The sequence below is a fragment of the Lactuca saligna genome, chromosome 6 (assembly GCF_052625555.1).
Source record: "Lactuca saligna cultivar CGN05327 chromosome 6, ASM5262555v1, whole genome shotgun sequence".
Classification (NCBI taxonomy): domain Eukaryota; kingdom Viridiplantae; phylum Streptophyta; class Magnoliopsida; order Asterales; family Asteraceae; genus Lactuca; species Lactuca saligna.
The window spans coordinates 60,376,092-60,389,885 of record NC_136422.1 but is presented as its reverse complement, the minus strand read 5'-3'; the positions used below and the strand labels follow the sequence as shown (position 1 = coordinate 60,389,885).

Genomic DNA, 13,794 nt, shown 5'->3' with positions numbered 1-13,794 from the left:
GTTCCAACCTTGTGGTGTGACAATCTAGGTGCAACATATTTATTAGCCAATCATTTCTTTTACGTTTGCACTAAACATGTTGAGGTTGATTTTCACTTTGTTCTACATATCAGAAGAGCATGGAAGAACATGAAAACGAGATGTAAGAACATCAAACGAGCCCTTAGGTATGTAGTATCATACAATAGGGTGCTAGTGGTATTGGAACGAATATAAAGTTATCAAAATCAAAAATGGTAAAAAAAAAAAATACAAATTGTGTGGGTAAAACTTAACGAGTCTTTCATTGAAATAATTTTAACTACACATTATATCAAAGGTTAATATACTGTATCTTTTCTAAGATATAAAATTTTATGGTTGGTCTTGTATTAAAAAAACTGTGGATACTACTGAAATACGATCTCATTCATTCACACTTAAGAGATTCTCAAGGCCCGCTTTTGTCAATACCCTTTTCTCTTTCTCCATAGCCTTTTTCCCATGTTACAAAAAATAAGAATAAAATAAATAGAAACCCAGAAGTTAAATGGAAATTCTTACAAAAGAGATTCCATTTGTAATAGCTTTTCAACCTTTTATTATTATCTTGGAAAACAAAAAAGAAATACTACTCTTATTAAAATGTATTCCAATTCCGCATAGTACAATTCAGCAAAAACGATGATTTTTTTAACAATAATTCAAATTTTAAAATAAAGATTAAAAAAGCAAATTTTTAGAACAGAGGTCAAAGCTACTCATTCCAGATCTCTGAAGCTTCTGCCCCACATCCTCATTTACTGATTTACAAACTATTAAAAATTGTATTTTTATTGGTGGGGTTTGATTTATTTGACCATTATTGTGTAATGAATTGAAGGGTGATGTATTATTTTATTATATCAGTTTATAATATGGAAGCAAGCTGTTCTGTTTTCCTCTTCAGAAAGTTCCCAACTTTTACACTCACTCTCTCTCACTCACTGCTTCGTAAATGTTAAATGTGTCTTTGGATTCTTTCTTAGATTTCGTCTTATTCCTTCTTTCATTTCGTAAAAGTTTCGCAAGCTGAAGAATTTCAACACTACAGCTCTCTTTGGTACTTCTATCAAGAACTAGGGTACAGGTATTTCCTCCTTTCGACTTTCTCAAGGGTTTTTCTATCTGGGTTTCTCGAATTATGTTACCTTTGGTTTCGCTGAAATCAATGTGGTGTTGTGTGAATCACGATTTGAGCTGAATTGGGTGTTTTGTGATTTGTGGTAAAGATTGACCTGATCTGGTGAAATTGACTTAGAACCCCAAAAAGTTTCTTCCTTTTTGATGTCCGAAGAGCGATTTTAAGTTTTTAACCTAGATGTTCTTCTGTTTTCGATTCGTTTCTCATAATTTCAACTAAATTGTTGCTTAAAGTTAGCACATTGGACATTGATCTTCAATTGAAGCAATCTGTTGATGTTTCCTCTTATTCAGATGTATATTAGCTACACAGGTTTCAAGATTTACATTTACCTACATGGCTACACATGGGTTGTTTGCTTTATTGTTTCCTTATTTTAATGTTTACTTGTTTATGTATTTCTTCACATTGGTCTTTTAAGATATTCTTTTCTGTGTTTGGTGTGGACCACAATGTCGACCAGGGTTCACCATGGTTCATGGGCTTTTTGGTCTTTTTCTTGCTTATTTGCAAACACACTGTTTCCATGGCTCGAACCTATAGCCTTATGGTGGAAAAGAAGTAACCTTATTTGTTTATTCAATGCCAATCCCTTAAGTTGAAACACAATGCAATACCATTCAAACTCTAATTGCTACAACTTTGGTTTGTGGATTCCGGTGGAATCCAATGGAATTGGAATCCAAGATTCCATTCTATGGCCTTTGGTTGCCAAATGGACGGGATTCATTTCTGTTAGATTCCTTCAAATTCCATATTTGATGGATTCATATTCCAATTCCATTCTTTCATTTTTGTATTTTTAGGGGTGAAAAGCTCTTGGTGAAGGTTGGAGTCAAATCCTCCATTGGAACGATGAGGCTTCAAATGATGCTTGGATATGTCATGTTTATGTTTGGCAGTTTGTCCATTGCATTAGGTAATGTCAAAGTGTCCTCTTGATTCCCTTTAACTTGGTTTGCTTTGACTTTTGAGGTCAAAATTGTATTTCAAGAAAATGTGAATAAGTCATGTTCTTGTAATTTCACAGGCGCCTTCGTGGGAATAAACATCGGAACCGATCTTTCCAACCTCCCATCACCGGAGGAAGTGGTGGCAATCCTCAGATCCCATCAAATCACACACATCCGCCTTTTCGATTCCGACAACCACCTACTTAGTGCACTTTCCGACACCGGAATCGAAGTCATGGTAAGTGTAACAAACAACGAAGTCCTCCGCATCGGTCAATCTCCAGCGGCCGCCGCCTCATGGATCAACAAAAACGTAGCGGCATTCGTCCCCTCCACCAACATCACCGCCATTGCAGTCGGTAGTGAAGTCCTCTCCACCATTCCCAATGCCGCCCCGGTTTTACTCCCCGCCATGAACAACCTCCACAAAGCCCTAGTTTCCTCAAACTTAAACTACCAAATCCAAGTTTCCACCCCGTTTTCCATGGACATGATCCCGAGGCCATTCCCGCCATCCGCCGCCACTTTCAACACCTCATGGGACTCCACAATTTCCGGTATCCTTCGGTTTTTAAGCTCCACAAAATCGGTTTTCATGTTGAACGCGTATCCATACTACGGTTACGTCCAAAGTAATGGAATTTTCCCGATTGAATACGCGCTTTTCAAATCACTTTCACCGGTCAAACAAATCGTTGACCCGAATACACTCTTCCATTACGATAGCATGTTTGATGCTATGGTGGATGCGACATATAACGCCATGTCAGCATATAATTCCTCGGGGATTATTCCAATTGTTGTGACTGAAACTGGGTGGCCATGGGCGGGTGGTGGTAATGAACGTGATGCCACGGTGGAAAATGCTGAAATTTTTAATAATAATTTGATAAAACGGGTTTTGAACGGGTCGGGCCCGCCTAGTCAACCGATGATTCCGATGAATACGTATATTTACGAACTGTTTAATGAAGATAATAAACGGGGCCCGGAATCCGAGAAAAGCTACGGGGTGTATTTTAGTAATGGAAGTTCTGTTTATGCCCTTGGGTTGGATATATCAGGGGGAATGACAGTGAATGCTTCTTCTGGTGGATTTTGTGTTGCTAGAAGAGGAGCGGATGTGAGTAGCTTGGAAGACGGTTTGAATTGGGCTTGTGGGCCCGGCCAGGCGAATTGTAGTGCGATTCAATCGGGTCAACCGTGTTATATGCCGGATACGATTGAAAATCATGCTTCGTTTGCTTATAATGATTATTATCAGAGAATGCGGAGTGTTGGTGGGACGTGTGATTTTAGTGGTACAGCTGTAACTACCATGGTTGATCCGAGTATGTGGCTTCCAGCTCTTTGAAGTGTTTGGTTCTTTCTTTCTTCTTTTATTAAGATTATGGGGCTGTTTGATAGCCTCTTAATGGAACCTTTCAGAGCGAATCAGTCAGCCTCTGAATGGTTAAGAACCCTGCCTTTTATAACCATGAAGAGGTTGGAATCATTCAGCACTAAATGATTCTGTTTTATCAAACAGCCCCAACATGGAGTTATAGGTTTTTCTTCATTAAGATTTTTGGTGTTCCTATGTGGAGTCTATTACATCACTCGTTTCTGAACTATATCTTACTTTTTGTAGGTTATGGATCATGCATATTTACAGGAAGGTAAGAACACTATTAGCTCTAAAATATTGACATTTAATGTCCTTTTTTTTTTTTTTTTTATCAAACTGATAACGTGTAAAATCTGTGTCTTAAACAGTACAAATGCTAGCATTGGTGGATTGGTTCCACCTGCATTTGGGCCAGTGGGGCCTACAGGAGCAAGCATATCATGGCGTCAACTTCCTCACATTTGGTGTTTAATTTTGGGCACAGTTGTATTGTCAGTCCTGTAGATTTTTGGCTTTCTTGTATAGCTGATATTCAGGCTCTTAGTGTTTTAATGCAGAGTGTTGAATATGATGAAATTCAACAGGAATTCTAGATTAAATTGGTAAAGGTTTAGTTGTGATTGCCGAATCTTGGGGGTTTTTTTGTTGGTTTGTGTAATGTGTAAGTTATTGAGGCTCGTTGTGGGGTTTTGTAGCCTGTAGCGAAGTCATTCTATGGGAGTATGATTGTATGGTGCAAAGTGACGATGAAATAGTTAATACTTAATAATGTGCGATTCATTTAACTTCCCAAATTGGCATTTTAATTGTATTGATTTGGTTGGTTAATAATGTTGTCTTATATAATAATTTAATGGTCTTATATAGCATTTTAGTTTCGAACCTTGGATTTTTGGTTTGCAGGTTTGCAGAATGTTTTGGAATGTTGGTCAAAGCCTCAAAGGAATTAAAATTTGGAACAAAAATTTAAGAAATATCAACATAAAAACCATGATTTAAAGAGAGTTTGTTGGACCAAAGTTGCAAAACATTCATACTAAGTGGATCATTATTGTATCTTCTAATATATATATATATATATATATATATATATATATATATATATATATATATATATATAGGTTCAGGTTCATTTGAGACTATTCTAATTTTGTGAGACCGTGAGACCAAATCTAAAAATAATTTTAAAAGGCAAAATAAATAGAAAAATCCAAAATTTCTTTTTTTAAATATTATTTTCGGAACTTGAATTAACTAAAAAAAATATAAAAAAAATAAAAAAAATAAAAAAAATTATGTTTTTTTTTTGAAAAATACGTGAAATATTCTAAATAGAATATTACACAAAATATTCTAAAAAATAATTTTAAAATGCAAAATAAATGGAAAAATCTAAAAATTCTTTTTTTAAATATTATTTTCGGAACTTGAATTAACTAAAAAAAATATAAAAAAATTCTATTTTTTTTGAAAAATACGTGAAATATTTTAAATAGAATATTACACTGTACATATTCTAAAAATAATTTTAAAATGCAAAATAAATGGAAAAATCAAAAAATTCTTTTTTTTAAATATTATTTTCGAAACATGAATTAACTAAAAAAATATAAAAAATAAAAAAATAATAAAAAAAATGCGTCTCACGGTCTCACAAAATATAAGTGGTCTCAAATGAACCTAACCCTATATATATAATTTTGATATATCCAATAGTATATAATAAATAGTGGCGGAGGCAGTAAGGGGTTGTCGGATGCTCTGCCCCTTCAACCTCCTTTCAAATTGCAGCTATATTATTATAAGATAAGCCGATGATAAACTCCTATCCCATATTGATTTATTGATAAATATTTGAGCTCCTCCTTATTACTTTAAAAATACAATTATTATTATATTATTATATATTCATAAAACAATAAATCATAAGGCTATGAGAATTATGAGGCCAAAACCGACTTTATAATCACCGCCTCCACCCTATCTATTTTACTTTAATTAGTTATTAATCAATATTCATTTATGTCAATTTGTAAGTAGCAAGAACATCCTATTTGTTTTTAAATACTATCTGTTATTCAATGATTCAACAAGAGTTCAAGACATGATGCGTAGCTATCTTTATTTGCAGAGGTTAATTTTCAATTAACAAATTGCTGGCAACACTGTTACATCAATGATTTCAATTCTCTAATTGTAACAACAGTAAAATTCAGGTCAAAATTTAAAATTTTATAAAACCGTAATTAAGTATACTAAGTGGTAGATATTGTAACAAGGTTTTCATATATATAAAGAACACAAAAATCCGAGTTATAACGAAGAAGTTATGACCATTCTAAGTTTCCCGACAAAAACCGGCAATACGAAGTTACGTAAAAACGCAAAGTTTCAACAAAACACTTTTTGACCTTAGGTGTCTAAATGAAAGTCATAGATATCGTCAAACCGTAACCGTACATAAAAAGAACGTCCGAATCTGACTTCGTATGAGGAAGTTGTGATTTTTCTAAGTTACAGATATAGCAGTAGACAGCTAAAAACTCGAAATAGAGATCGAGAGACTTTTGGCCAAAACAACCTAAATGAGAATCAAAGGGATCAACAATTCTAGCGCAACGGTAAAAAGTCTGACGAAAACGGACGTCGGATGAAGAAGTTATGGAACTTTAACGGACTTTTCCTGTCCCGACCTATTAAAAATATAATATTAAAAATAAATTCAAAACTAGCCGACGGAGTCTAAACGAAAGTTGTAGATCGTAGTCTCACCTTCGCGTGGATATAAAGAACGTCGAAAACAGAGTTCGTATGAGAAAGATATGAATTTTTGAAGTTTGTTAATTAATTTAAATATAAATTAAATTAAATCCCGGTATTATCCGAAGGAGGAGTCACCGGTCCGACCCCTCGTACGCCCAGCGTACTCGGATGCTAGGCTCCGGTTCGTCCACGTCGCTCCAATGTTTCGACCGAGGATGCGCTCATGCATGACGCATGAGTACGCAGCGCGTACTCTAAGTACGCCCTGCGTAACGCAACCCCCTCAGACCCCTATAAATAGCATGCGAGGGTGCTGGCCAAAATTGCTAATTTCCTTCCTTTCTCGCGTCAAAGCTCTGCGTTTCAACCCTCAGAATCATCCCAAAGGCCCGGTTTTCATATCCAAGGTGGGAAGAAAGTTTTACACTCCCGAGACTCCCGAGATTTCCCGAGAATCTCGAGAGATCCGCTTTCCCGAAACGAAACTCTGCCCGGTTTTCCATCTTGCTATCTTCAAGCTTTCAGGTGAGTTCATACCCCTTTCAAACACACTTTAAATACATTTTTAAATGCTTTTATACTCTTTTAGGGGGGAATACAAGTAAACATACGGTTATTATCGTGTATTTTATAAAGTTTCACTTCACTTGTGTTATCAAATAAACCACTTGGAACTCATTACTATTATGGAAAACTCTTATCATACTTTGTGTGCATTAGACTTATACGAAGTATATAATGGTCTTTCATTGTTGAATCTTTTTATACATTCTAAAAACTTATGATTTTGCTTTATCAAACATTGTGAAAAGGGATAAACTTTGCATACAAAACTATCACTTTAATATTAACTTAATTGAGAATCCATGAGCCGTGTACATCTTCAAACGTTACTTTTCTTTATTAGAAAGTACTGCAGTAAGTCCTGTTTATAACCAGAATCTCCCGCGACGAGAACGTGTCAAATGTGTATAGATCTATACGGGAAGTCATGATCCCGCGCCCTGACTGTTAGCTACAGTCCGTCTTTTGGGGTGACAGTTGTCATAGCACTGCGACGCCTGAAGAACGTCGTTACAGGCATATTATGTTTAGTATGGTTATAAAACTCATCGGATATACAATTATTATGATATTCAGTTTTGATGAACAAGTAGCTATTAAAACTATTCTTCATCCAACCGGTTCGATCTTCGCGTAGTTTTATTATATATAAAACTATGACACAACTTACGAGAAACGTCGGTTTCTTGCAATTTTCGGTCTTAGAGACTGCCATTTTGTGTGAGGAAAATAAGGGTTTTTCCTGCATACAAACCAAACAACTAATAGGAAAATAAGGGATTTTTTCCGGTGCAATCATTTACAACTTATAACACGAATATTTATATGCATTACATATTTTTATAAGAATATAAGGGTTTTTCTTGGAAAACACAACAAATCGTATCTCAACCATTAGGGAAAATATGGGATTCTCTGGATCTAATGCATTCACTTTCAACACAACAAATCACAACTCTTTACATTTGAAATGCTTCGTTTTCTGGAAAACATACACCCATTTTGGAATGGCATCAAATTTTTCTAAACTACTTATGAACTCACCAACTTAATTGTTGATACTTTTTTTTTGAAATAACTTGTATTCTCAGGGAACCGCTAAGCAGGTTGGGAATCAACTTTTGGGATTAACGCGCTGGCGTTAATTACTTCTTTTGAATGATGTTTATGTATTTATCTTTTGAACATGTAATGAATACAATTATGTAAACATCTTGGAAACTTTAATATATATGGTGGTGTGTACTTTCCTTTCTATGAACTGTTATGATATTGAATATGACATCCTCCGCCCCCGAACGTCTTCGCCGTTCTGGTTTGGGGGTGTGACACTAATTAAGAAGGTAAATTGTAATTTTTATTGCACACTTTTTTTACTGTTACAACCAGCGCGGTTGTTCGTATTTCATTTTCTTCTTCCAAGCCCTTCTTTCTTAGCACTGAGTTACTTACGAAATCTCAAATCTCTCTCGCTTCTTCAGCTTGTTCCTGTTCGTCTATAATTTCTAATTAATAATTTAATTACGATTTTGATAATTTGGTTTATTGTAATTATAAATCTATAGGGTTATATTATGAGCAAGAAAATTCTTTTTTCAAACGAATAGAAGATGTATGTGACCCATTATTGCATACAGTTAGTGATAATGCTAAAGAAGATTTTCATAATATACACTAACAACCAGCTATGAATAGTAATATTATATTTTAAAATATTATTAAGATGTGAAGTTGTCAGCCCCTTTTATTGTTAAATCCCAACTCCGTCCTTGATAATAAATTTATTAATTGTATTCGTTACAATATATAGGGTATTTTGATTATTTAATAAAGTAAATTACAAATAGTGGTATGCTAGATGACATGTTGGAAGTTGTATTAGATATGAAGGAAATTAATATACTAAATATGTAGTTATCTCAAAAACTAGATATGAAAGATCTAGGAGCAATTAGATAGATATTTGGCATATGTTAGTAAGAGATAGAGCCAAATACACTTTAAAACTTCCACATGATGAGTATATTAGGAAAGTGTATGTAAAAGGAAAAAGTTCACATTTGAGAAGTTAACATAAGCTCTGAGTGGAAGCCCATGCAAATTGTGAACGTTTATTGGGTCCTCGATTGTCATCACGACCACGGTTGGAGTAGCTGCGAGAGTTGCCCCGATTATTGTTGTGTTGATTGCCTCGAAAGTTGTTTAAGGGGCGAGATGCATAGAAGACTTGAGATTGTTGTTGATAAGGAGAGATGTTTAACTGAAGACCAAGTTGTGAGGTAAGTTGTTGAATAGAGGTTAGTTGGGATTGTGTGGTGTTTGGCTGAGAAGAGGATGTGTTGGTTGAAGCTATGAAGGCCTGAGGAGTTGTGATCTGAGTTTGGTTGTGTTTGTTGATCATGTACTCATGATCACTAAGGAGACCATAAAGTTCATTAAAAACAATAGGAGGAGAACGAGCCAGGAGGTTGGATTTCAGACCATTATATTCATCTCTAAGTCCTGAGATGACTAACATGACAAGATCTTTGTCTTTTACCTGTTCTCCAATGTTGGCGAGGGCAGTGACATATTCATGTGCACGAGTAGGATAGGCGATTAAAGACTCATTGCCTTTCATCTCAATCTTGAGAAGTTGAGTCTTCAGTGTGTACTCTCTCGATGAGTTGCTAGGTGCATATGCTCGTTCTAATGCAAGCCAAATTCTCTAGATGTTGTACCTTGAACGTGTTGAAAGGAAGCTTCATAGATTTTTGAGATGATTACCATTCTTACATGTGCATTGTTGGAGATCCAATTGAGATAACTAGGGTTATCAATAGGAGTGACTTCAACAGTTGCTTGAATATTTTGAGTTGGACACTGTTCCATCTACATAGCCGAAAAGGTTGTTGGTTACCAAGAATGGTTGGATCATTGCCCTTCGGTACCCCTAATTTGTGGGTGAAAAGGTGAAGGCAAATTTGTGGGAATTATGGTCTATCTTTTCTATAGAGGTGAAGGCTGTAACAATGGCCATGGTTGATTGGAGTAGCCGGCGGTTTAGGGCAGCAAAGTTTACGACTGCTAGGGTTAAGGGCATTAAAGTTGATGAATGCTAGGGTTAGTGGTGATCGGGCTTTGATACCATATAGAACCAAATATATAACCAAATATCAGAGTATAGAAAGAGAAGGTTGTAATTGATTCTCCTTATAAAATAAAGTATAGTGTACAATATATATATATATATATATATATATATATATATATATATATATATATATATATATATATATATATATATATATAAACTTTGATATTGCATTTAAGTACCCTAAACTTAGCCCAAATATAATTGATAGTCTAACAAATGTGTAAGTTATTGAGGCTCGTTATGAGGTTTTGTAGCCTGTAACGAAGTCATTCTATGGGAGTATGATTGTATGGTGCAAAGTGATGATGAAATAGTTAATACAATACTTAATAATGTGCGATTCATTTAACTTCCCAAATTGGCATTTTGAATTGTATTGATTTGGTTGGTCAATAATGTTGTCTTATATAATAATTTAAAGGTCTTATATAATATTTTAGTTTCGAACCTCGGATATTTGGTTTGCAGAATGTTTTGGAATGTTGGTCAAAAGAATTAAAATTTGGAACAAAAATTTAAGAAATATCAAAATAAAAACCATGATTTAAAGAGAAAGTTTTTTGGACCAAAGTTGAAAAACATTCATACTTAGTGGATCATTATTGTATCTTTTCCTAATATATATATTAATTAACTTATACATATATATATATTATATAATTTTGATATATCCAACAATATATAATGAATTTTTTAATTCCATTCGTTACAGTATATATGGTATTTTGGTCATTTAATAGAGTAAATTACAAATAGTGGTATGCTAAATGACATGTTGGAAGTTGTATTAGATATGAAGGAAATTAATATACTAAATATGCAATTGTCTCAAAAATTAGATATGAAAGATCTAGGAGCAATTAGATAGATATTTGGCATGAGTTTGTAAGAGATAGAGTCAAATGCATTTTAAAACTTCCACATGATGAGTACATTAGGAAAGTGTATGTAAAACGCAAAAGTTCACATTTGAGAAGTTAGCATAAGCTCTCAAAGAAATAATCAACACAGATCAAAAAAGACAACGTAAAATGGCTAGAGTTCCTTATAATTAAATAGACAAGAGGAAGCTTGATGCATGTTATGGTATGTACGAGGCTAAACATTGCTCATGTAGTGATAGTTGTTAGCAGATTTTTGTCAAGTGCAAGAAAGAGCTTTGGAAAGTAGCCAAGTGGTTGTTACGCTGCTTGAAACATAATTATAATGTTGCTATGTGTTAAGAAGAAAATGGATTATCTTGGAAGGATTCATAGATGCAAATTTGGGTGGATGTTCATATTCAAGGAAGATCACTACAGGTTACGTTTTCACTATTAGGGGGACAATAATTAGTTGGATGTCCACATTTCAGAAGAGTGTTACTCTTTCAACCATAGTTGCAGAATACATAGCCATTACAAAAGTCGACACCGAGCATATATGGTTGATGAAAAGGCGATAGACTAGAGAGAAGGGGAGATTTTGCAGTGTTGGATTTCTGAAAGGTACATTCCTTGGATGGAGGTTCATTTGTTAATAAACTCCAAGCGAGAGATTGTTGAGTTATGGTGGCCGATTGTTTTTGGTAGGGGCAAGCGTCTCCGACATTGAAAATGGTTTTGATGAATGATACAAATAATAAACTATGGGAGATACTATGTTTTCTTCCACATTGTTAAGATATAGTTTTATATGTCTCTGTCTAACTTTAAATATAAATTCTTAATGTAATTGTAAACATCTTCATGATACCCAAGTACCACTAATGTTTTTTTTGTGTTTCGCTCAATACAAATGATTTAGAGCACTAAAAATAAACGAAAAAGAAACATGAAAAACAAAGTACAGCTAATAAATTTTGTAAGTTCTTGCTAAAAGGATTCTTGGGACTAAGAGTGTGCTATGGTAACAACTAACAAAACCAATAGTATGTCAAAAAAAAAAAAAAAAAAAAAAAAAACTTAAGCTAAAGGTATTATATGTTAGTCCAAAAAATGATATGTGGTCATTTTTGGAGTGTACATAAACTAAAATTATTTTATGTTGGCGAGAATTGTTTCAAGCATGCAAGACAACTAGCATGGTCATGTCTTCGAGGTTGATTAAAGAAGGTGTAGGGTGTGGAGAATTTCAAGGAAGAATATTAAGGATAAAGAAAAAGAAAATTGTCTTAAAAAGCTATATGAGGAGATAATGAAGCATCCATATGCCCAACAATCATTTTAGAAAATGATATTACCATTAACATATCATCATTTTAGGTAAAATCAATAACAATTAGGCACACAATATATATATATATATATATATATATATATATATATATATATATATATATATATATATATATATATATATATATATATATATATATATATATATATATATATATATATATATATATATATATATATATAGAATAATGATTCTTGATAAATATTAATAATTCTTGTAATTAATTGAAAAATAATATTTGTAACACCCTGTTTTGAGTCGTTTCTTAACTCAGGGTCAGGACTTAATGTAACATCCGAAAAACACAACCAATTTAAAATTTTCTAAACAACCCGATTTTCATTAAAATGTTTACAAAAAGGTTTTCAATACAATTCATTTAAGTATTCCCAGAATCATGTCGTTACGAAATCATAAGGAGCGGTACGATCGCGCCTTCGCCTTGCCACAGTCTCCTGAAGAACCTGAAAAAAACATTAAACCACAACTGTAAGCCCGAAAGCTTAGTGAGATACCCCCCAAGATACCAACCACGTATACGCCCTTCCAGGCTACGACCTTCAGGTCCTAAACATATAAATCATACATAACATAACAGAACATAGAACAACCATGCATATCGGGTCTAACGTGTGACTGGTCTGCCGTATCGGGCCTTCAGTCCAACGGATCCATCCTCCGGGTCTAGTCATGTCCTTCGAGTCTACAGTGGGGTTGGTCCGCCCGCATCGGGCCTTCAACCCACCTGGTCCACTCTCTGAGTCTACAGTGTGACTGGTCCGCCCGCATCGGGCCTTCAGTCGGCCTGGTCCACTCTCCGAGCCTCGGCACGTCTGGTCCGCCCTCGTGGGGCCTACAACCTATCCGGACCGCTCGCTGGGCCTTCGGAACAACCGGTCCGCCCTGGGTATCTTGGCCTACAGCACAAAGCAGGACCCGCCTCAACCCATCTCCAGTCCAAACAACCATGTGCACAAAACATACATTCATATAACAGTCATAGTCAACAAACCGAACAAGCAGATCACATAGCATATCATTACCCTAACCGGGTTACCGACCTAACTGGTCACTAGCATAGCATCATTCTGTATATCGGGAAAACTGACCTTAACAAGGCCTCCTATCATGTACCATCCTAGCTACCAGGATGCAGACACATCAAACAATAACATAATAACCATAACCGAATCTCAATACAATAAAGGGCCGACCTTGGTGCCTTAGACCCTGTTGATATAGTGAGGATAACTCACCTTGAAACTGCCGGCTGAAAAGATAAGATCCCGCTGCTCAGAACTCTGACACAAACTCCTCCACTGAACATCAAACAATAACCCAATAAATACCCTTAATTACCAAAATACCCCTGGAAGACAACTGGTCAACCCTGGACAAGTCAAAGTCAACCCCTGACTGACCCTACTCGCCGAGTCAACCCGATGACTCGCCGAGTCCATAAAATTCTGAGTCCACTCGCACCCAACTCACCGAGTCATCCCTTGACTCACCGATTCATCGACTTAACCAGAAATATGGGGACTCCCTTGACAAGACTCGCCGAGTCCAAATGGACTCGTCGAGTCCAAATGGACTCGTCGAGTTCAAGGCC

General features: G+C 35.2%; 1 protein-coding gene across 1 annotated transcript; it reads left to right on the top strand.

Annotated features, from left to right (window-relative positions):
* The first annotated feature begins 901 nt into the window (after positions 1–901).
* LOC145000128 (O-Glycosyl hydrolases family 17 protein) lies at positions 902–4,296 on the top strand. Its single transcript, XM_078959286.1, has 5 exons — positions 902–1,108; positions 1,969–2,081; positions 2,193–3,446; positions 3,746–3,773; positions 3,871–4,296. The coding sequence occupies exons 2-5, from the start codon at positions 2,018–2,020 to the stop codon at positions 4,004–4,006; spliced, it is 1,482 nt and encodes a 493-aa protein (XP_078815412.1). The 5' UTR covers positions 902–1,108; positions 1,969–2,017; the 3' UTR covers positions 4,007–4,296.
* Positions 4,297–13,794: the final 9,498 nt, after the last annotated feature.